This window comes from Vipera berus (genome assembly GCF_964194415.1).
Source record: "Vipera berus genome assembly, chromosome: 3".
Classification (NCBI taxonomy): domain Eukaryota; kingdom Metazoa; phylum Chordata; class Lepidosauria; order Squamata; family Viperidae; genus Vipera; species Vipera berus.
The window spans coordinates 153,576,495-153,601,393 of NC_138204.1; the positions used below are offsets into that span (position 1 = coordinate 153,576,495).

The 24,899-nt window shown below is 40.9% G+C and overlaps 1 protein-coding gene across 3 annotated transcripts in view; it reads left to right on the forward strand.

Moving 5' to 3' along the window:
• CARMIL1 (capping protein regulator and myosin 1 linker 1) overlaps positions 1-24,480 on the forward strand; it is a 136,567-nt gene extending 112,087 nt beyond the window's left edge. Inside the window, exons 30-37 of one of the 3 annotated variants that reach the window (XM_081324418.1) lie at positions 147-213; positions 457-653; positions 1,276-1,382; positions 12,079-12,508; positions 14,410-14,476; positions 15,568-15,801; positions 18,517-18,657; positions 23,259-24,480. In XM_081324418.1, the coding sequence (XP_081180544.1) occupies positions 147-213; positions 457-653; positions 1,276-1,382; positions 12,079-12,508; positions 14,410-14,476; positions 15,568-15,801; positions 18,517-18,657; positions 23,259-23,395 (1,380 nt within the window). In that variant the 3' untranslated portion in view covers positions 23,396-24,480. Of the gene's footprint in view, positions 1-146; positions 214-456; positions 654-1,275; positions 1,383-12,078; positions 12,509-14,409; positions 14,477-15,567; positions 15,802-16,619; positions 16,765-18,516; positions 18,658-23,258 lie in introns of those variants that run through there. The other 2 variants (XM_081324420.1, XM_081324419.1) reach the window with 2 other exon arrangements.
• Positions 24,481-24,899: the final 419 nt, after the last annotated feature.

Below are 24,899 nucleotides of genomic sequence, written 5' to 3' on the forward strand. Positions count from 1 at the left end.
TTAACAGCTTACTTGATTTGTGATCCAAATGCTATTTTGCTCAATCTTTCATGGCTGTTTTGATCATTGCAGTACGACAGTTAATTTAACTATTACCACTTTATATCCCAAAAGGCAATTATGTCATCTTTCCATTTTATTTATAGATGACTCCCAAATCTAAAAGGAAGAGTATCCACAGTCGAATGTTAAGGCCCGTATCCAGAGCTTTTGGTAAGCTTGATTTTTTGGAGTGATGTTTTTTTCTCAATGATTTATAAGACTATCACTACAACTCAACCTGGGAGAATGAAAAACATCCCCCAACAAGCTACTTTCATACTGTTATTAAGAAGATTACTTAGGCACATCAAAGCAGCCTTTCATAAGTTGAGCTTGACTTGAAAGAGTCTTTACAAAAAAGCTATGACTGGAAAGAGAACTATAACCCTAATATGTTTTAAATATTTTCTTTAGAGATGGAGTTTGACCTTGACAAAGCATTAGAAGAAGTTCCTATTCATGTAGAGGACCTACCTTTCCATTCTGGGAGGTTTGACAAACGGACTTCTGGGTTCATTTCAGAACTACCTTCGGAGGAAGGGAAAAAGCTAGAGCATTTTACTAAACTTAGGCCTAAAAGGAATAAAAAACAACAGCCAACACAATCTGCCGTGAGTTAATCTGTTACTTAAGAAATTATACTCCATATGAATGTAAAGATTGTTCATGTCTCAAGAAATCTACATAAAGCTTTGTTCAGATACTTCATATAGAAACTGTTTGAAAACAATAGACAATTCTGTTTTTAACCACCATATCAACAGTAGCATAATTTAAAATTTCTAGCATAACTACAAACGCAAGGAAGTTGCATTGTATTCTTTATTCTTTTACAATTGATTTATTATTATTATTATTATTATTATTATTATTATTATTATTATTATTATTATTATTATTATTATTATTATTATTATTATTATTATTATTTGGAACAGAAGTTTATCTCTTCATAGATCAGCTTGGAAGATGTCTGAATGAAAATGCTGGTATATACTGTATATTGGCACTTTCAGCCCTCAATGGAAACATTTTTTGATATTGTTGATCTTCATTCACAAAATGTGATTGTTCTTTTATTTTATAACTGCATTATAAAAGTTGATAATATAGAAAATCAAAAATTGGTTGTATTATGGTTTATATATGTGGGAATTGAATATTTAATTGGCCAATATTCAAGTGTCCACCAAGCAAATTCCTGCACATCCTTAAGGTTGTACATTTTATCAGGTGAGTCCTGCAACTTTTCAAGAGGGAGAACAGAATGGAATGATGGGAAGAGTAGATGAAGGTGTTGATGAATTTTTCACTAAGAAAGTGACAAAAATGGATTCAAAGTAAGTTATCTATATATTCTTAACTTACAATACACATAGACGTTGATGTACAGTATTTGAAAAAAGAGCCTTTTATGTATATTTTAATTCATTTGTTTTAAATAGAAAATGATAGCAATTATTGCTAGAAGTAAGGCAATACAGGTAGTTTTTGTTTTACAACTTACCATGTTTCCCCGAAAGTTAGAACCAGCCCAATAGTAAGCCCTAGTCTGATTTTGGGGGTGGGCCTAATATAAGCCCTACTCCAAAACTAATCCCTAGTTTTGGGGCGAGGTGCACCCCTAAAAATCAAGCTAGGTGGGGGGGTGAAGTTACCCCACATGCCCCACACCTGCTTACCTTACCTGTAGGTCTTAATTTTGGAGAACGTCTTACCTTAGGACCACCACAGCCAGGCCTCTCACACCCCAACACCTGTCGCGCTACTGCTTGACTACTGCGGCCGCTTGCCGCCACTTGCGACTGGATGCCATGTGGCGCATTGTGCCATTGCTCCTCCAGGAAGGATGCCACATGGCGCTTGGGGCCACTTCCGCTGCTTGCACAGCACTTTGGGCTGCTTACGTTGCTCACGGCAGGAGGCCACATGGCGCTTCAGGCCATTTCCGCTGTGGAAATGGCCCAAAGAGCCACACGGCATCCTGCCGGGAGCAGCAGAAACGGTGCAAAGTACCATGCAGTGTCCTGCCGGGAGGAGCAGCAACGGCACAATGCACCACATGGCATCCAGCCGCAAGTGACTGCAAACGGACGCATAAGAAGTCAAGCAGTGGCGCAACAGGTGTCGGGGTGTGGGAGGCCTGGCTGTAGTGGTCCTAAGGTAAGACGTTCTCCGAAATTGAGACCTAGTGCCCCTTTTGGAGGCAAAAAAATTATAAGACTGGATCTTAATTTTGGGGAAACACGGTCGTTGTTAAGCAAAGTGGTTGATAAGTGAAACTATAACTGTATTTATGATTTTACTTCAGCTTTCCTTTGCTTTACAGACCTGAAAGTCGTAAATGTGAGATTGGTTGTAAAGTTACTTTTTCATCACCACTGTAACTGCGATTGGTCACTGAATGAGACAGTTGCGAAAGAAGAATTACCTGTAGACTGCAGTTGATATAATTGCTAATCTTTAAAAATTAGTAATATCAGTTAAGATCAATTTTTAAAACCAATGTCTCTGGACATAATTTTGGAATTTTCAGTACTTCTATAAACAATTTTTCTTCAATATTATTTAATTTTGGCTATGCTGGTCTGATAAGTTATCAGGATGTGATCAGATAGCCTCTGTTTGACTCAATAACATAATGTAATAAAGTTAAAGATATTGAATGAACGATAAGGAGAGAAATAATGAAAAATTGCATCTAAGAAGGTAAGAAATGTGCCAAACAGCACTGAACTAATGCAAATATTCGGGTGTGTGAAGAGGAAGATGTTATTTGTTCAGCTGCATTCAGTGTATTCTTTTTGCCAGTATGTATTTTGTTGTGACATGGCATTACATTCTTTTTTGTATGAAACTGAATATAATTTTGCTTGGTTGTATGATTTTCCTAGTTAAATATGCATTGTATATACATTTTACTCTTCTGATCATATAATTTACATTTTTATTCATAATCCATATGTATAGGGAACTAAATTCATGCAACATATAGAAGCAAGAAGTAACCTAAAGAATATAACAACTGAGCTAAATTGTAGTTATTTCAGAAGCCACTTTATGTGTTTGACATTCACTTATTAAAAAACCCCACTGATGCTGAGAAAATAAGATGCCTTAGTAATTAAGGAAGTGTGAATAGCCATTAAATTACAAGCAGATGGCAAAAATCAAGAAAGTTAAGTGCAGAATCAATGTGCTATATGGCAAATAGCTAGTGATGCAAAAAAAAAACAACTGCAAAATTGTTAATTGTAAGTTGCTAATGTCACTTTTTGTCCAATCAAATTTTCTTCTAACTTGCTATTAAAAAAAACTTTGAGAACAAGATATGTTGAAAAGTCAATTACAGAAGTTAGATTTTGGGCAATAGTCATTCTATCCTAAATACTTTAACATTGAAATTAAAAAAAAAATCAGTGCATACCAAGAAATAATGGCAAATAAATCTTAGGATTCATCCTCATTTCCCATTTACTGCAGCACAAAGAAAAGTCAGTAACTTTTTAACAAATGTGTCTTCTGCTCCAGAAACAGACTAAAGTCATATTTTACTCTCCCAGTGTGATGCTTTCTTTCTTCTCCCAGCCCAAAATTTACCATGTGGATATTCTCAGTGACAATACTGTGATGATGTGGCCAAGGTTAGGAATTTACCCAGCTCCAATTGGCTATTTACAATGGCTATAGGGGCAACCCTCTCTATTCAGTTGCTAGGTGATGGAAGTTCTGTTTCGTTTGTTTTTTTAATGGGTATGTTGATAATCCAGTGGAATTCACTGGGTGGGATCATTGTTACTTTGCTGCTGCTTTTAGGTTTGGCTGGTTGGCTGATAGCTGGGTAAGTGGAGATGTTGGGGAAATTATAAAGTATGGAACATACATGAGACATAAGTACAGATACACAAACATTAATGTGGAAAGGTGGAGGGAAGAAGAGGCTCTCTGCCTGACCAAATTGGCTTCATGGGAAATGGCAGTAGATTAAGACCATCTAAAACACCATGAGGGACGCAGTGGCTCGGTGGGTTAGGACGCTGAGCTTGTCGATCAGAAGGTCGGCAGTTTGGCGGGTCGAATCCCGAGTGCCATGTAACAGAGTGAGCGCCTGTTACTCATCCCAGCTTCTGCCAACCTAGCAGTTCGAAAGCATGTAAAAATGCAAGTAGAAAAATAGGGACCACTCCGGTGGGAAGGTAACAGCGTTCCGTGCGCCTTTGGCGTCCAGTCATGCCGGCCACATGACCACGGAGACATCCTCGGACAAGCACTGGCTCTTCGGCTTTGAAACGGAGATGAGCACCGGTCCCAGAGTTGGAAACGACTAGCACGCATGTGCGGGGGAACCTTTACCTTTACTAAAACACCATAGGAAAATTATTTTATTGCCTGAGGTGAGGCAATATTCAGTTAGATTATTTCAAACCATGCCCTGAGAATCTTAACTGATTCTTGTGGCTGCATATGCCTATCAGAACTCATTTGAATTAATCAGAATTTGTCCAAGGAGAGATTTGCTTGTTAGTCCCAAAGGTCTGGATCAGCCATTTGGTAATTTTGTAGGCAGAATGGTTGCTTGCTTGCATTCTGCCTGTGCATCAATACAAAATAAGGTGGACAAAGAGAGAAGAGAGATCAGAGTCACCCCAAATGAGGGGCTGAAATGCAACATCATGGAAAAGTTGCTTGGGTAAAGAGCAAAATGTGCGTTGCAACCTGGAAAAAAAGAAAACGGCCCTAGAAACAAGGGGAGGCAAATCCAACAAAGACTGCATATCTGGATAGAACCAAAATATCCCACTATTGTCAGATTGGTGGAGACAAGTGTTTGAGATGAAACTTTAGTACAGCCTTCCTAAAACCACAACATTTCTTCATATAGGTTCTGAATCATATCTGGAAACCGAGGGATTCCAAATTGCAAGTAAAACACCGGCCCGGCAGACCTTTGACAGTTGACAGCTGTCAAATGGCTGCCAGAAGCATCAGCGCATGCGCGCTGCCCCGCCGGCCGCCATTCCCGATGACAGCTGTCAAAAGGGCTGCCAGAACCAAACACGCACGCAGTTCCCGGAACTGTCAAATCCGCAGTCCACAATCTGGTCCTCCGAACTGAGCTAAGCGCTCAGCTGAGAGGAATTCCCCGACAGCCGCCGAGCTGTCAGAATGCCGCTCGTCGATTGGCTGTTCTCCGAGCGGCGGGAAAAATACTGTTACCTGATTGGTTATGATGTTTGACAGTTCTCTATATAAGCCAGGATTGTTTGACAGTCAGCTGCCTGGAGCTGAACCGAATAAATTTATGAACCTCTGCCTATGGTCTCGCTCTTGTCTTTGTAAAGACAATTCACCTGGCGACGAGGATGGGATCCCGGTGCTATAGAGCTGCCTGCTGAGCTAAGTCACACCGCGAAGGAGTTCCGATCCCTCTCGCTGACAAGTCACTGCTGAAGCCACTTTGAGGGCAAAGGAACCCTTCGGCAGCTTGAACAGTACTGTGGACCCAGACCATGGCAAATTTAGGTCACGTCAGAGAATTCGACGTCCGCCACCCCGAGGGATGGGAGTCGCACTGGGGGCAAATTGAAGGCTACCTCGTTGTCAACAAGATAACGGAGGACCGCCACAAAGCCGCAGCCCTTCTCTGTCTCAGCGGGCCCGCCGTTTACGACATCGCTGTAGGGCTCTGCAGCCCAGACCCCGTCGCGACCGTCCCCTACGCTGTGCTGACTGACCGCCTTAGCAAGCATTTCATGCCCCGTCGGTCTGAGCTGTATTGGCGCCTCCACTTCGCCCGCCGCCGCCAGCAACCCGGCGAAACGTCCACAGCCTTCGTCGCGGGGGTACGTCACGCCGCCCGCAGGTGCCAATTTCCAGACCTGGAAGACCGCATCAGAGACCAGGTTATCGCCGGTCTCTCCAATGAGCGGCTCCAGCGGAAATTGGTAGCCAAGGCCACGATGGACCTCGCTCAACTCATACTAGAAATCATGGCCTACGAAGACAGCCACCGCGAGGGCTCCCCAGTGTTCAGAAGCAGCCCGGCCGGGTCAGTCCACCACACCTGGGAGCCGGACAACGAGCAACCAGAGGCCTACAACGGCATCGACGACATCATGTCCCGCTTCAACAAAATGAGCGCCGACTATGGAAGAAACCGCAAGCCATTCAAACCAGCCGGTCCAGGCCAAAGACCCATCTCCACCGGCCCCAAACCCAAGTGCGCCAGCTGCGGCGGGGCTCACGCCAGAGCCACATGCCGTTTTAGAAATGCCAAATGCCACGGATGTGGGAAGACCGGGCACATTGGCTCCGCGTGCCGCAGCCTGAACCGGGAAACCCTCCACGAACTTGAGGAAATTCCGGCAGGTAGGACAAAAATCCATTCCCCTGCCAATAAAATTCCCCAGTCCTCAGTATTGTCCATTAGGGCCAAACAAAAAAACTCGACCATCCACCATTTACAACCCAAAATTAAGATCTGGGTTAAGATTCAAGGGGTGCCCTGCGAAATGGAGGTCGACTCCGGGTCCTCTGTTTCAATAATGTCTTGGGACACTCTCAAAAAAATCGGCTTTAAAAGTAGACGCCGTATCTCCCTACAGCCCTCTAAAATACTCCTCGCAGACTTCCAGGGGGCCGCTATCCAATTAAAGGGACAAGCACAAGTAAAAGTAGAATACAAAAAATTCCTTGGGCACTTAACGGTCCAAATTACAGAGGCACCCAGGACCACCCTCATCGGGTTAGACTGGTTCGAGGCTCTGGGCATCCACCTGGAAGGCACCAACCGCATACAATCCCAAACACTAGAACAGGTCTGCCAAGCGTTCGCGGATGTTTTCGACGGAACGCTTGGCAAATATACTGGCACCCCTATAGACCTCAAACTAAAACCTGAGGTAGGTCCCATCCGCATTAAGGCAAGAAGGGTCCCCTTCGCGCTGAAACAAAGAATCGAGGCCGAATTAGACCGCTTAGTCAGCCTAGGGGTCCTAGAACCAACAGATGGGGGAACCTGGGAAACTCCCATCATGACACCAGTTAAACCAAATGGAGATGTGAGAATATGCGCGGATTATAAAGCAACTCTAAACCGTGCATTAAATCCCCATGCATACCCAGTACCTGCAGTCAGAGACGTGCTATCAGAAATAGGGTCCGGCTCAATATTCTCCAAACTCGACCTGGCGCATGCCTTCCTTCAGCTACCTGTCACCCAAGAAACAGCTGAAGCCCAAACCATTGTCACACACCGCAGCGCTTTCAAGGTAAACCGCCTACAATTCGGCATCTCAGTGGCTCCTGGTATCTTCCAGGAGGTCATGGAAAAAACCTTAAAGGGAATCCCAGGTGTCTGCCCCTATTTCGATGATATACTCATCGCAGGGGAATCGGAAAACAACTTAGCAGACAGGCTACAAGAGGTACTATCGAGATTTAGGAAAGCGGGGCTAAAACTCAAACGCGAAAAATGTTCCATAGGCGTCCCATCCGCAGATTTCTTAGGCTACAAAATTGACTCACAAGGAATCCACCCCACCAACTCAAAAATCCTTGCTATCAAAGCCGCCCCAACCCCTAAAAATAAAACTGAGCTCCAGGCTTTCCTTGGGCTTTTAAACTTTTATCATGCCTTCCTGCCTGGGAAGGCAACCATCGCAGAGCCTCTCCACAGGTTACTCGATAAAGGGGCAGCCTGGCAGTGGACATCAGCCCATGAAAACAGTTTCAAATCACTCAAACAAATGCTTTCCAGCAACGCCACCATTTCCCACTACAAAGAAGACAAACCTCTCTGCATAGCCTGCGACGCATCCCCATACGGGATCGGAGCAGTTTTAAGCCACTTAGACAGCGATGGCACTCAAGCCCCGGTGGCCTATTATTCCAGAACTCTTTCCAAAACGGAAAGAAATTATGCCCAGATAGATAAGGAAGCCCTGGCAATAGTGGCGGGAATAAAAAAATTTCACGACTACCTTTACGGCCGCCCCTTTGTGATTTACACAGATCACAAGCCACTGTTAGGATTGTTCACCTGGGACCGCCAAACCCCCCAAATCTTGTCCCCCAGGATGTTGCGCTGGACAACATTCCTCGCAGCATATTCCTACCAACTAGTATACAAGCCGGGACACCAAATGTGTCACGCTGACGGCCTCAGCAGATTGCCCCTACCCCACTCGGAACCAGACATCTTAGCCATTCAAGAACTCCTGGAATGCCCACTGACAGCGAACGATATCGCTGCCGCAACATCCCAAGACAAAACGCTTAGCAGAGTGTTAGCGTGGGTACATACTGGCTGGCAATCCTCCTGTCCAGGCACAGAATTCCAGCCATACTTCTCAAGGCAAAATGAATTAACTTCTCACTTGGGATGTTTACTCTGGGGGTGCAGGGTAATCGTGCCACCCAAACACAGACCCAAGGTACTGCACACATTACACGAGGGCCACCCTGGCATCGTAAAAACAAAAGCCTTGGCCCGCAGCTACGTTTGGTGGCCGGGAATAGAGCAAGACATAGAAAAACACATCGCTGGCTGCTATTTGTGCCAGGAATCCCGCCCACTCCAACCCAGAGCTCCGATTCACAAATGGGAACTCACAAAAAACCCCTGGTCCCGCATCCACATTGATTATGCTGGACCTTTCCAAGGGCAGGTCTTCCTCATAGTCGTGGACAGTTATTCCAAGTGGCTGGAGGTTCTCCCGGTTTACAGCGCAACGTCCGCCGCAACCATCCAAGCCCTCAGGGGAATCTTCGCAACACACGGTCTCCCCGACGTTATAATATCAGACAATGGCCCTCAATTTACTTCTCATGACTTTCAGATCTTCACGAGGAGCAATTGTATTAGGCACTCAACATCGGCTCCCTTCCACCCATCGTCCAATGGCCTTGCAGAGGTTATGGTGAGGACCACCAAAGACGCCCTCAAAAGAATCATCACGGGGAACTGGCACCGTCGCTTGGCACAATTTCTTTTAGCCCACCACGCTACGCCCTGCTCCTCCACCGGCAAAAGTCCGGCCGAACTCCGATGGGGTCGCCGCCTGGTGACAAGGCTCGACAGACTCCACCCCGACAGACCTGCAGCCGAATTGTCACCCAACGCCCAGCCAAAAACATTCTCCAGGGGTCAAAATGTTTGGTCTCGAGATTATGGGGGAAGGGATAAGTGGGTTCAGGGGGTTATCCTGGACCAAACAGGACCGTTGTCATATACAGTGGACACTGGGACGGGACTTACGCAACGCAGACACGCAGATCAGCTCCGACCCAGGTCACCCCCCAACCCCCCTCTGCAACCGATTCTGGGCGAGCCTGCGCCATCCGACACCCCCAGACCCAACGAACCTTCCCCTCCCCAGGACCCACAACCGCCTGCCGAATTCCCTTCAGAAACAACTCCACCGGCTACGCAACCCGAACAAAGCACCCCCTGCCTCCGACGGTCCAGCCGAGCCAGAAGACCCCCCGCATACCTCGCGGACTTTGAATGGAAGGGAAACCCGCCGATAGCCAAAAACCCTGTTAACAATACTTATTTAAAATGTTCAACTGTTGTTACAAATAACGTACCAGTTCAGGGGGGGGGAAAGGGGGTGAATCATATCTGGAAACCGAGGGATTCCAAATTGCAAGTAAAACACCGGCCCGGCAGACCTTTGACAGTTGACAGCTGTCAAATGGCTGCCAGAAGCATCAGCGCATGCGCGCCGCCCCGCCGGCCGCCATTCCCGATGACAGCTGTCAAAAGGGCTGCCAGAACCAAACACGCACGCAGTTCCCGGAACTGTCAAATCCGCAGTCCACAATCTGGTCCTCCGAACTGAGCTAAGCGCTCAGCTGAGAGGAATTCCCCGACAGCCGCCGAGCTGTCAGAATGCCGCTCGTCGATTGGCTGTTCTCCGAGCGGCGGGAAAAATACTGTTACCTGATTGGTTATGATGTTTGACAGTTCTCTATATAAGCCAGGATTGTTTGACAGTCAGCTGCCTGGAGCTGAACCGAATAAATTTATGAACCTCTGCCTATGGTCTCGCTCTTGTCTTTGTAAAGACAATTCAGGTTCCCTGCTAGTGGGACTAGGAAAGAGAAAAGGATATTAAAGTTTTCTGAGAGTTGGCTTGATTTAGAGAAGTTGAGGTATCCAGAGCTGATCTAAATCGGGGGTTTCCCCAAACATACCAGCAAGAGTAGGAAAACCCTCTTATTTTTCCTAGTTGCAAACTACTTGGCTATGGAATTCTCAACACCTCACCATTGCCCCCTTTTGCCACACATATGAGGCGGCTGCTTTATTTCCAGCAAGTTATGTATTATTATTTTTAAAAAAACCAGCTTTTTCCTAGTGCTGAAGCCACAAAGAAGAGCGCTCTTTTCTTTTGCCAGTCCATATTATTGGTATTACTTAGGGCTCACAGGGACGCGGTGGCTCAGTGGGTTAGGACGCTGACCTTGTCGATCAGATGGTCGGCAGTTTGGCGGGTCAAATCCTGAGTGCCACATAACAGAGTGAGCGCCTGTTACTCATCCCAGCTTCTGCCAACCTAGCAGTTCGAAAGCACGTAAAAATGCAAGTAGAAAAATAGGGACCACTACGGTGGGAAGGTAACAGCGTTCCATGTGCCTTTGGCGTCCAGTCATGCCAGCCACATGACCACGGAGACGTCCTCAGACAAGCGCTGGCTCTTCGGCTTTGAAACAGAGGTGAGCACTGGCCCCTAGAGTTGGAAACAACTAGCACACATGTGCGGGGGAACCTTTACCTTTACCTTAGGGCTCACAATTCAGTTTTCTTTTATGCTTATGTTGGGTCTTTTCTTTTAAAAATACTGTAGAGAGAAAGGGGGTGGAGATTGAGCACTACAATCTCTCAATCTTCCACGTTGTACAGAGGATTTAAAGATCAATAAACATTAAAAAAATAAGGTTTGGACTTTTAAAAAGCCATTATCCTCAAAGATAAAGTAAGGGAACAACTGGTGGATCTTTTTTCCACTGTTAGATGACCCTGGTTGAGGAGGATCAGGGAATCTGCAAATCCCTAATGTGAAACTTTACTGAGTGCAGTAAAACTCAGCTATGTGAGCAGCACAATTTATGTCCACTTATTTTACTGAAGGACAGGACATTAAACAGCTGTCTGAACGAGAGTCATTATCGTAGCTGTTTGATATGCCACAGCAGCATATCCATTATTAGTATGTTTGTCTTCATGGGTAACTCTTTAAGCTAAATCATTTCAAAGAGAAAGAGTAAGGTAGAGTTCAAAATCTGCTTTGGGACTAAAGGTGTGAAGTATCTTCATGACTAAACCATATGTCTAGGTCATTTCTTTTGTCTACTGAAAAGATCCCCCCTTTTCTTAGCCAATAAATCTTTCAAGTCAGCTTAAAAGATCAATAGTGTAACGGTCCTTGTTATCAGATATGGTACACTAGAAAAAGGGAGGGAGAATGGGTAAAGTTGTATTTCTTACAATGATTTACTGATAGAAACAGTACATCTTGCCTGAAGACCTTGCATAAGAGCTGAGTGAAAGCAAAAAAACAGATGGATGGTTAGCATAGGGGACAGAATAGTTCTGCTTCTCTGCCCTCCCTTTGATCCGCATGCTCTTGAAATATTTCCTCATTTCATCATACTTATCAAAGTTTTTCCCAATCATACATTATCCTGGAATCATAAATATCCTGGAATCACAGTGAAAGGAAATGTTTCTAGGAAACAAAATGCAATTTCTAGGATCACATAGTTAATCCTGAATGTAGCTTATTTAATCAACCTGCAGGAGAAACTTAAGAAACCAAGTTAGTTTTTTGAATAATTAAGATTAACCTTGTTTAGGTTAATACAATAAAGATATACTTCATTTAGTTAAAGCAGAAAAGCTTCCAGTCTCCATTCAGTATGCTAGTAGAGGAGTGTGGAAGGAAAATTTAAGGATTCATAGTTTGCTCAAGTTCATTCAGATAAAGTCTTTACTTCCTTACATGTATTTGATTTTTTTTTCTTTATTAGGAAGTCCTTCACAAAAGGCTCAGACAGCAGTGATTCTGGTGAAGTATGTGATGAAAAGAAAAAAAGAGATTCTCGGAAAAGTGGCTTTCTTAATTTAATCAAACCTAGATCCAAAACTGAGCGTCCGTCAACTGTGTTAATGCCTGAAGAATCTTCATCTCCCAGAAGTATTGTCAAAGGCCCCACAGTAGACACTGCAAAGAAAGATTTGAAGTCAGCCGAACAAAATGGCACCTCTGAAAAAACTGAGGAATTAAAAACACCAGATTCAGCAGATGAGGTTCTTTTGGAGGATGCTTCAAAGCTTGAAAAGGGTGACAGCAAAGGCAGTCCTCAAGGAGGACGTAGGTATGGGGTGCAGATGATGGGTAGTGGCCTTCTTGCAGAAATGAAAGCCAAGCAGGAACGGAGAGCAGCATCAGCACAGAAGGTTAGGGATATTTTCATTTTAATATGACTTTTCTCTTGAGAAGATGATTCCTCTTATAACGTTACTTACAGTAAAATGGCCAATATTGGAGGTCATCTGGAGCCATTTTATATCAACGATTGAGCTTTTCTCCATCAAAATCTGTGATAGAATCTGCTTTAAATTCAAATCTACGTAGAAATGAAACCATAGGAATTTACTACTTGACACATAACTGAATGCAGTGTTACTGTGCTTACAGATGATGTTCCATAGACAAAGGATGGCAAGTGCTGAATGTTGTACATGTGAAGGTTTGCTCTGAATTGGATATGTGAATTGGCATAAGTGTTGCAGATAAATGGATGTGAATTAACAAGCTATCTGAGCAAATATATAGTGGAGATCTTGCTCCATCTAGTGTTTGATGAACTAAATACTAACTCCAGAAACAAATGCATGCAAATGAGACTATGTAGAATAGATTAATTAGCACATCAAAGGATTATCATATAAACATGGGGCTATTGTGTCAGTACAGCAGTTACTTGATACTGTATGGCATACTGTTTAGAAGAGCTGCTAAAGCCATATAAATACAGGGCATGATGATCTAAAGCACACAAAAGATTTCGTAAACCTTCATAGAGGCATTTTTATAATCAGTTTGCAACCTACTCAGTACAGTAATAACTCCTTAAAGGAGATTTTAACTGTTTTATTAGCATTATAATGTGATATTATCATGCAAAGAAGTACCTTAAAGGTTGGTGGTTCACATTTTTAGTAAAATTCATGAAGAAAAAGACCTAAATAAAAGTTTATCAGTATTCCTACAAAGCGTACTTTCTGATAAAGAATATGCAGAAGTATAGACATGCTGCTAGATTTGGATTAATATTTATGTTGCTTAGCCACATCTGCCTCAAGATAACTTAAAACCAATCACTATTAATAACTCAACAGGAAGCAATAAACTCATGGTAATACGTTAAGTGATTATTATTAAGTAAAACAATAAACTTGCAAAACATAGTTAAGGAATGCTTCTAAATAATTCAGGAAAACAAACAGCTTTGTGGAATCCTTAGTACTCTTTGAGCTTGTTTTGTTTGTTTGCAAATATCTGTGATAAACAGAGATTAACACAAAAATCAGGGAGAAAAAAAAATGCCCTAAGCAAGGGACTCTCAAAAAAGCCGCACCCCCACCAAAACTCACAGGGTAAGCCACTGTATATAAACAGGGAGCAAACTCCACACTCACTAGCACTGATGATGTTACTTACTTGAGTAATGAAACATCTGCAAGAAAACAGCCAAGCTCAGAGAGCACCAAGAACTCCACAGTTCAACCCTGAGCTACATTTATTCTTTTCTAATTGGAACAGACACATTTCTCCTATAGTTGGAAAGATAGTTGAATTGGCAACAGAACCATATGTGTGTAGAGAGGAATCTCCCATCATTACATTACCAGAAGATGGAAAGAAGAAATATTTATTTAAGAGGGAAATAGTTTTATGGAGCACTTTAGTGATCCTAATTTAAGACAATTGCTTCCAAGCTTTTAGGCCATTTAATGTTACAGACAACAAAATAAAACCAGAAATAAACTACAATTAATTTAGCTGTTTTAATATCAACAAGATACATGGTATATATCAGCGTTTAGTAGAGCTTCAGTATATGTTCATGGTATATATCAGTGTATCATACAGTTTCAAATAGCAATCTGAATATTCAGTCCTAACAGGAATTCCAAACCCGCTTCAAAGGTAGTACCATGGAGCACTATTTACATCATTTTAATTTAATACAATTCTGGGTTTTGAGACATATGATTCCCAATTCTTGTTGAATTTGCAATCTGCAGTTTAGAAAGAAGACATACTAATTTTGATGTATCCTGTTGTTTTAAAGAAATTAGGGAATGATGTTAGAGATTCAGCAGATCTTTCACTGAATTCAGAACGACAGGATGGAGCTGGTGAGTTACTCCAGAGTATTCTGTATTCTTTAAGGCTAGTAAAATGAAACTGCACCAATACCTTTAAATTTCCTAATGCGCATATATTAAATCTTACTTACTGATACTGAATGAATCTGTCAAGGCACAAAATGTGCTGGAGATTGCAGGGACACACGTTATTAAATCTATTAAATCTAAGCACAAGTTCTGTATGATTGTAATTATGCCATATCTCATTTAAATCACTGTCTTCATTTGATGTGACCTAAATTTACCAAACCTGATGCCAAATTAAAGTCATATTTTGACCACAGGTTATTGCCAGTGGATGATTTCCATTTCTAAAATGCCTGCCTCTCTTTCCTCCCATAGCTAACTCCTCAATAGACTGGGAAAGTAGTTTTGGAACACTGTTTATACAATTTTTAGTACTCCATTTATACTCACAAAGGTGAAAGCAAAAGAAAATATTTAATATTTTTTCATTAATTTGACTTACTTAACATCTTAAAATAGCTATAATAAAGGAAACAGGTATTCCTACTATAGGTCTATTAAAATGCCCCAAAAATCTGTCTTATATTAATAAGTCATATTAGGATTCCCAAAACTATTTTCAGATAGGAAATATTTAACGTTATTCTGCAATTGCATGCCACCTTTTTATCAAGTTCTTGGTAAGTTTCTCAATAGCTTAAGGTACCGATTTTCTTCCAGATACACGGATTATAGGATTATCCTAGTCTTTCTAAAAGATACATTCTGTGTCCTCTTGAATTGACCAAAGCTTTTCCAATGGCACCAAGCCAGTTACCAAAAAAAAAACCCTATAGTGAAGTATAGGTCTAGCACTCATACTGTCAGCATGCTTCTCCTCCAACAATTATTCTAAAAATTGGGAACTTATTGGATGCTTCATTAGAATTGTTGGTCAACGTAGCATTGTTCTAACTAATAAGAACAAAGGGCAGTTCAGACAAAGGTAGTTTACAATCGGCACTCCTCCATACACTATTTTTATTTACTGTTATGGAGGGTGGAAACTTTTTATATTAAAACCGACAGTGCCTTTGACCTCTGTCTTTGTTCCCTGGTTCATTTTGTTTCAGTAATGAAACTTCATCAGTCTTCTCCAGAGAATCAATTTGCTCTTAGTAGGGAAGATTCTATCACAGTCTCGACAGACAAAAATTCAAAAGCTGAACCAAAGATAGAAATTGGAGCTAGGACAAAAAATTCTTCTAGCGCCCCTTCCAGTCCTAAACCTCCATTGCAGTCAACAAAGCCCACCCTAACAGGACGACCGACAGTTCCTCAGAAGCCACGGTCTGCTTCGCGGACAGGTGAGATTATTTTAACATTGCATCAATTTTAACAGTGTATGGAAATTAATAATTAAAATCCTTGAGAGGTACTTTTGGAAAGAGGGCAGCATATTATTCAATTTTTACCTAATCATTTTCATGCTAGAAACTGGATTTCAGTAGTAAAGTATAAAAGACTGAACACTGATGTACTTTATATGTTAATTAGGAATGTATTTAGCAGTGCCTTTTAATTGTCCTCAAGATTCCAACATTTCCCTTCTCTATTTCCCTTAATTGCCAGTTATTAAACTTTTTTTAAGCTTAATTTGAATTATTATAACCTTTAAATAACTGAGATCAGATTGCATGAATATGTTTCTGAGTGGAATTTAAGGTGCTAATTTCAAGAGAGAGTTCAGGACTTAGATGCCCACGCGATTTACTTTTCCAGGTGTATTCTGCCCACCTAGTTCATCCAAAGGAAGATTGCCTGTTGAAGATCCCCACCTACCAGAAATTGTTATGAAAAGGGACCAAGAAAGAAAATCCTCTTGAAATTTTCTTCCTTTGGGTCACTTTAGTTTCCAAGGATCCTTTCCCATAATAGGTCACTTCTACTCTCATGGCTTCTTAAAAGCTAAAGCCCAACTGTTTTAGTGTCTAAAATCCCTGTCAAGGAGATCAGAAACCACTTCTTTAGTATCTTCTTTTAATCTTTCCTTTTTTTTCCCCCCTCTTTGCCGGCTCTTTGTCAATGTTTCTTTTTCACTTTCTTATTACTTTTCTTTATTCTTTTGTAATTCAAAATCTGTACTGTTTTTATTTCTTTGAAAAATCTCTTTAATAAAAATTAGTTAAGAAGAAGAAAGGAACTTGGCTGTTTCAGAAGACCTCAAGAGTCATACAAGTAATTACATATTCTTGTCACAATTAGAGGAAGAGTTATGGACAGATAATGTTTTTACTAGATTCATAAATGCATTGATATTGCATTGCTGTTGCTCATATGTGCACCATTTAGATGGGATAATTTATACACTTTATAAAACATGTTTATAAATTACGTGTTAATATAATTCAGTGTTCCAGATATTCATTAAATGTAATGAAATGCTGTATTTAGAAAGAGAAGCCTTAGATGTAGTGGATATACAACAGTTATCGTCTACTTAATTGCTTCTATTATTTGAAAAAAAAATATTCTTGGTTGTATTAAGCATCTCAAAAGATGCCACTTCTTAGTATACTTGAATCTGAGTTAATCAAAAACAGGATTAATCAGAAAAACAGAAATTTTGTCTACTAGGAGGGAACAAAATTGATCAGAAATGTCATCCCTGACATGACCAAAGGAGGATGACAGTAGAAAAATCACAGCATCTTTTGTATTTACTTTGTCTATCTTAATAGCATTTTACAATATAGCTTCGTTTGAATAAATATTATGCCCACATAGATATAATGGGTAACTTTGTGTTGACATTTCTTACATTGAGGGTGAAAGCTTTCCTTTCATTAACAACTGAAAGCATTGGGGACAACATGGAACTTATATGTTGTGCCATGTTCTTTTAAACATTTTTCTTGTAGCCTTTTTAGAGATGATTCAGCATGATTGTGTGGAGAACTTGCCATGTTTTCCTTTTTATCATATAGGACAGATATATAGATTTCTGGCTGTCTCATTTAAGATTCAAGGTGCTGGTGATGAAAGCCCTAAATGGCGAGGGTCTGGGATATCTGAGGGAACACCTGCTGCCAGCATCAAGCTCCCTTCGTCCAGTGCGCTCCCACAGGGAGGGTCTTCTCAGGGTGCCGCCGGTTAAAGATTGCCGGCGGACGACACCCAGGGATAGGGCCTTCTCAGTGGGTGCGCCTGCCCTGTGGAACCAGCTGCCTGCGGAGCTTAGGACTGCCCCCGACCTCCGTTCATTCCGCCAGGACCTGAAGACCTTGCTCTTCGAGCTCTCTGGCCCAGGCTGAGAATTTTTTAATTTTAATTTTAATTGGGTTTTTTATTGTTCTCAGGGTTTTATTTAATCTTTTTTAATTTGTTTTAACGTTTGTATTGACTCTCTTTTAAATGCCCTGTAAACCGCCCTGAGTCCTTCGGGAAAGGGCGGTATATAAATCTAAAAAAATAAAAATAAATAAATAAATAAAAGTTGGTTCCTATTCACATGAATGATATTATGTACAAAGTATTAACATTGGTAGCGTATGTGTACGATGGGTGAGTTTGACTAGTTTATACTTATTCAAAACATCATTTGTTTTCAGTTTTGTGCTGGTAATCCTCAACTTACAACCATTTGTTTAATGACTCTTTGAAGTTACAATGACACTGAAAAAAGGGATTTATGACCATTTTTCACAATTAAGACTATTGTATTCTGCTCACGTGATCAGAATTCAGACACATGGCAACTGGCTTATATTTATGACGGTTGCCGTGTCCCAGGGTCATGGGATCACCTTTTGCAACCTTCTGACAAGCAAAGTCAGTGGGGAAACCAGATTCATTTAACAATCGTGTTACTAACTTAACAACTGCAGTGATCCACTTAACAACTGTGGCAAGAAAACTCACTTAGCAATTGTTTTGTTTACTAACAGAAATTTTGGGCTCACTTGTCAAGGACTACCTATATTTGCTGTACTATCACAATGTTTAAGCAATACACCAAGTGCACGAAATACATGGATAGCTGTGCAGTTTTCAACTGATTTATCTTTCTGATATTTCCTCAGATGATGTCCCAGAGTCTCAGTCCAGTCCTGGTTCCCCTAAAATTGCCCTGCTTCCCCCTGTTTTGAAGAGAGTTCCTTCTGACAAAGAAAAAGATAGTCAAAGCAGCCCTCAGGCGGCTCTCAGACCTCTTTCACATGAAGGTAGGGATGTTATTTTATCTTCCTGGTATCCTTTTCTGGTATAATGTTTGACATCCACACTTACCGGAAAGCAAACATTTGTTTCTAGTTATTCATACATTTGTGTACACTGATGACACAAAGAAAGGATATGTTTCCGCATAGCCTCCATTTAACTTCATAACCTTTTCTTCTGCCATCTTTTATCATTTATGTGTTTCTCATTCACAAGAGTGAGGCAGCAGTGAGATTACATCTTTGCATTTAACATTCTTTTTTTTAAAAAAAAAAGTTAAGCTGGGAGTTGTAACAATTTAAAGTAGTAGCAGGAAAAGTTTAATTTAAAAACAATGCATTAAACCGATGAAAGCAAATCTCTAGACATAAAGAACTTGTTTGAAAACAAAAGAAGGCAACCTAGACGAAGAATCTTAAATAAAATCTTCCTCCTGGCTAAAATAGGTACTTATTGCCTCTTATGTTTTAGAACATGGTCTGAGATCAGATCAGAGATAGCTAGGCTTCTTCATACAGTATTGTTTGGTAACTGCATTTTGATCCTGCTCTCAGTTGTATGGAATATCCAGGGCTTTTTTTCTAAAAAAAAAAAAAAAAGGTGCCGGAACTCAGAGGTGCTGTCACTGGGAGCGATGCCGGTGTCTGTAAGAACCCCCTCTTGCTACGGTGTCGTCACCTGTCCTTTGCATCCCATGCCCCTGTGGCTTGGAGCCACAGGCCATGGGGATTCTCCTCCCCACAGCCGCCATGGGGATTCCCCTCCCTGCAGTTGCCACGCCTCAGCCCATGCTGAGCCCCCACCCGGAGTTGCTCTGAACCCCGACCCAGAGCTGTGTTCCTCGTGGCAGCGGTCTCTGGCACTGAACAGCTGATGGCCTCCGGCACTGTCCCTAACACCAGTTGAAGACACCCCTGCCACGGAGTGCTGCATCGGGCCACCTGGCATCTCCAGCACCAAACAACTGATTGCCTCTGGCCCCGGCACTCATTCACTTACTGCCCCGTCGCTTCCAAACGCAGTAAGTGAGCGAGCAAGTGGCGTTTGGAAGCATTTAGAAGTGACGGGGCAGTGAGTGAGTGAATGAGCAAATGGTATTTGGAAGCGTTTAGAAGCAACGGGGCAGTAAGTGAGTGTTGAATGAGCAAATGGCGTTTGGAAGCGATGGGGCAGTAAGTGAGCGAGCGAGCAAGAGGCCTTTGAAAGAGACGGAGTGAGTGGGGGAGAGACTGAACAAGGTGCCTTTGAAAGAGACGGAGGAGTGAGTGAGAGCAACTGGAGACTTTTGTGAGCAAAGTGAGTGAGTGGGGGCTTTTGCGAGCAAAGGGTGAGAGAAAAAGGGAAAAGTGAAGGGGAAGAAGGAAAAAAGAAAAGGCAGTGACTTCTGACTTCCTCTGTTGCAGGAGTAGAAGGAAGCATTACCATTGAACCTCAACTTTTTACTTTTCTATAACATTATAAACTAGCCATTTCTATAGTAGCATTTTCAAAATAGAAGACATTATGGGTGAGTGAGTGAGTGAGAGAAAGAGGTGAGATTCTTAACTGAAATGTACAGTTAACATTATCAGGAAGTACACAGAAGATTTATCCCTTTTCTCCCCAGTTGTGATGCAGACTAAAAAAAATCCTATGTGTCGCTAAGAGGCTTATATAAAAAAAAGTTTCCATTGGAGCCTATAGGAAATTTAAAAAAACATGTTAAGGTATTTTTATAAAGTTCATAGCTGCAGAGAAGGCTTTCCAGCACACTGATTCTAGGAAAATTAAGACATCCTGCTTACATAGACCTGTAATTAACAAACGAAGAGCTAAATATACAGCTGTTTGGACTCATTTACAAGTAGTCCTTCATTTACGACCACAATTGAACCCAAAATTTCTGTTGCTAAGTGAAACATTTGTTAAGTGAGTTTTGCCCCACTGTGCATGGATTCACAGTTGACTTCAGAGTCATCCTGGTGAGATAGTCAGTATATAAATTTAATAAATAACTTTTTTTTTTCAAATGCCCCTATCAGGAATTGAATTTGAATGAAGTTTCAGAAAAGCAAATGTTCTGTGCTGTTGTTACTAAGCTCCCAAAGATCTAGCATGGGATAAATGAATTCTTCCTAATAAAAATAACTTCCTGCCTTTTTCTAATCATCATTTCTTCCCTACAGCAATTTGAAAAGTAAAATGAAGTGAAACAAACCACTACTCCCTCCATGCAGGGAAAATTTCCTTGAGTCATACTTGGATATCCTATTTGCAAATAATATCTTACTTACCTAGTTGAGATGGTGTAGTTGGGGAGCAGGGAGGGAATGCAAACTTCCTGCCTTCGCTGCAACTTGCCTGTGCAACATTTGCCGGCAGGGTCTTTTGGCAAGCTAAGCAGCAATTCTGATTGGCTTTTGAAAGCCAATAGCATACCTGACTCAGGAATTCTGGGAGTTGAAGTCCATGAGTCATAAAAGAGCAAAGCCTGCAGTAGGCTTAAGCCAATAGCAGTACAGCTTGTGCAAAAGCTTTTTTTTTTTGGCAAAAAAAAAGGTGTCGGAACACCGTTCTGAGCGTTCTATGAGAAAAAAAGCCCTGGGAACATCATTTCCCAACTTTTCCATGTTGGTCTGGCGTGGGAAGGGTGCGGGAAGAGGGGATGGTTTTGTGTTAGGGGCAGGTGCACACACATGCACGCACACACAGCTCCATTTCTGTGAGTGGCAGGGGTGTGTGCCTGCCACTCATGAGTGGGGCTGTGGGCATCAGCACCACAGCTTGCATGAATGGGGCTATGTATGCACTGGCCCACTACTCACGTGGCCCAGTTGCAAATAGGCTACACCCTGGTAGTGGGCCGTGGCCCACAAGTCGAGGACTCCTTGTATAGAATACAGAAGTTAATGGAAAACCATGATTTTTGGAAACACTGGCCGTCATCTTGCCCAGTCAAATAAAATATTCCAGTTCTGCTGCCATAGGTATAACTGAAAATCAAAATGACAATAAAGATTATCTTATCTAATAGTAGCATTAAAGATTCGCCATACATGATTTATACACCCTTTCTTAGGAAATTAATAAAAGCTCTGTGTGTATGTAGGATATCTGCATGTCCTCCAGGATACTAGTTTTGATGAATGGCAAAAATTGTTGGAGGTGCTGATGATTTAAATGAGTCTTATAAAAATTGCTGTGCATTGTACTTCATCAATGAAACTGTAAAATGTTATTTTTAAAGTTTTTGAAGAAGCATAACTTTTCATGCTTTCTTTCCCCCTCACGCCTCTTTAATCCTTCATTTGGTTTTCAGTGAATAAGTTCTGATTTATTAATGAATAGAGCAGAGTTCTATTTTTGGTGAATGCTGAATAAGAAATAAGCAGATGTTTTTGTTGCCAAATATAGAAGAATTTCTGGTGTGGTCTGTTGGAAATATGTCTCATTCATTAGAGTTTAAAGAAGAGCTGTTTCATTTATTATATTATGGAAAGATTCTTATATCATTTATTTCTATATTTTTGAAATAACAACTGGTAATGTAAAATGTAATTAATTTTATTCTGTAAGTAGAAAAAGAGGATTGTGGTTTTAGTTTATTTAACTTTGTATAGGAATTGTATATGTACAGCTATAGCAGCTTCATGTCAATTTAGCTAATTCATAAGCTAATTGTGGGAAAGACAGGGTTTTTTGGGGGGGGGGATGATAATTTAAAACTTCGTGTACCTTGTGCCAAACATGTCATACTGTTATTTATTAAAACTCTTTGAATAAATATTTAATTTAGTATAAACATTGAAGTTGGTTTTAAGAATTTTCATCTGGGCTACTTTATTTGTCATCCTTCTGATAATTTTTGTTTATTTGCACATTAGTACTTATGTCTCATAACCGTGAGCATGCATGAGCCAAAATAGCTTTAACTTTATTTTGATTGATGGGTTGTAATTCCATACACTGATTTATCTAATACTTATCACCTTAGTGCCATTGCTTATTACCCTAGATTTTTTCCCCTCTTTTATGAACAACACACACAATGCAGGACATGTTTTTGAGCTTATTCATTAACTGTATATCCATTTTAAGACAAGTATTGTCTCTCAAAGTGGGTCACATCAATAAAGAGAGACAGATTCAGGCTCACAATCTGAAAATATAAAATGTATAAGAGAAACTGGGAATGGAGAGGAAATGGGAAGGAGTGAAACAGTGTTTCAGGCCAGAAAGACATTTTAAACAATAGGCTGGCATTTATATGCAATGCACATTTTTTTTATGTAGACTGTATATCATATTCCTGCAGCTCTTGCTTGAAAGCAACTTGTGGCAGTTTGGGATTGTTGTTGTCATTTGACCAGTGGGAAGGGGAAAACTTTTAGGATCAGAATGCTGTTTCTGGCAGAGAAGAGCAAAGCCAGTTACAGAGAACTATAAGCAGGCTTTCTGCCTCCCCTTGCAAGCTGGAGTGTGCTGTTTTTCAGATCTCTAGTTCCAGAACAGCTGGAGGTCCAAGATGATATTGTACAAAAATTGAAGTAATGCTTTGTTTTTTGCAGGGATTATTTTTGGAGAAGATTTCAGCTCGCCTAACAAAGCTTTCTGTCTCACAATACAGGTCCAAAGAAAAGCACAGGACATCAGATTCCTGAATCCCAGGAACAAAAGCAGAGACCTTTAAGGAAAAATGGCCAGCAAGGAAGCAAGTCCAGTGACTCTGGAGAAGAGCCAGATAAAGACTTTATTTTTATTTAATCGGTTGGTTAGGGGCTTAACAGTGCAGATTCTTTTGTGATAATGGAGTCCAACTACTACTGACCCCATTAGCTTTTCCTTTCTATTTTTTTAAAAAAAGAAGCTTTTCAAAGGTCAATATTTGCACTGGTAATCAGATTAAAAAAATAAATTTGGGGTTTTTCCCCTGATTATTTCCAGATATTCTCTATCATGCCTTTGCTAAAGCCAGCAACTATTCCATGTCTTCTACTTGAATTTTCTGAAGCAGCTACAGAAATAATGCCTTGCATTAGAGCCGTGTGGTTGAAAAAACTCTAAGCAAATAGATTGGTCATTTTCTTACACTAACCCATTACTGTGCAGCAGGAAAAGTGTTGGACTGCTGAATGTAAATTTGTCAAACTTGCACGCGACTTACTTTATAAATATATTCTTGCTGAATGCAATTGCACATTGTAATTATATCAACAGAGCACACTAATAAATGAGTTTGTATAAATAATATATATTAGATTCTTGGATATGATTTTTACATTCTCCTTTGGGAGAATTTACCCATATTTGTTGTAACTCTGTATTTAAGAACAAAATCATTTACATTTTGTGTACTGTTCAAGAGCACAAAAGTAGAAAAACAATTACTAACACTTTGCCATGCCTCCATATCCATAAGTAAACATGTTGAATTGAAATGAAGGCGATGGATATTTTATCAATATTGGTATTTTGTAGAGGTCACTTTGGGATATGTCTGCATTCTCTCTACTTTTATCACGTACTTCAAAACAAATAGTAGTTCCTTGTCCGCAAAAGCAATTGTTTACTTTTTTCAATATTTTACATGCATTTGCTTACGATATGGGCAGAAGGAATTTTATTCATAATGTATATTTGTACCAATAAAATGATTTTACAAATGAAATAAGAATTTCTATTTTTTTAAGATGTGTCCTCATTTTGCCATTGCATTACAATAATGAGGCAACACTTGTTCAGTCTGTTATCTCTAGGTAAATTGGACTTTGCCTTCCATAAAAGTCAGCTAGCAAGGCCTAATGCATCTGGAGGGCAACCAGACTAAGGAAGATATAGTTTGAATGTTATTCTCCAGAGCTAAAGTGTATCTTGATCAATTAATTTGTTTCTTTTAACTAATACATGTAATTGGTGGTAACGGTTCGATAGTTTGGATGGAAAGAGAGTCCAATGGAATAGTGTTTCTTAGGGTTTTTGCTTGTCTCCATCCTCATCATGTCCATCCTGTTTTTCCCCTCCAGGATAAATAATGTAATACAAAGCATGGAAAGGGAGTAAGAAATAATAAACAAATGATGGCAAACCTATGATAAATGTGTTGATAGATAGCACACCATGATGTTTTGTTTGACACACCGGCTTTCACCAACACCCAGTGACAAGTGCTGGTGTTCAGGGTGGTCTAGATGGGAAGAGATAAAGAATTGTTTCTCTTTTCTTTGGAACAGGAAGTGACATGCCAGCAGAGTCAAGTTAGGCATTTTCC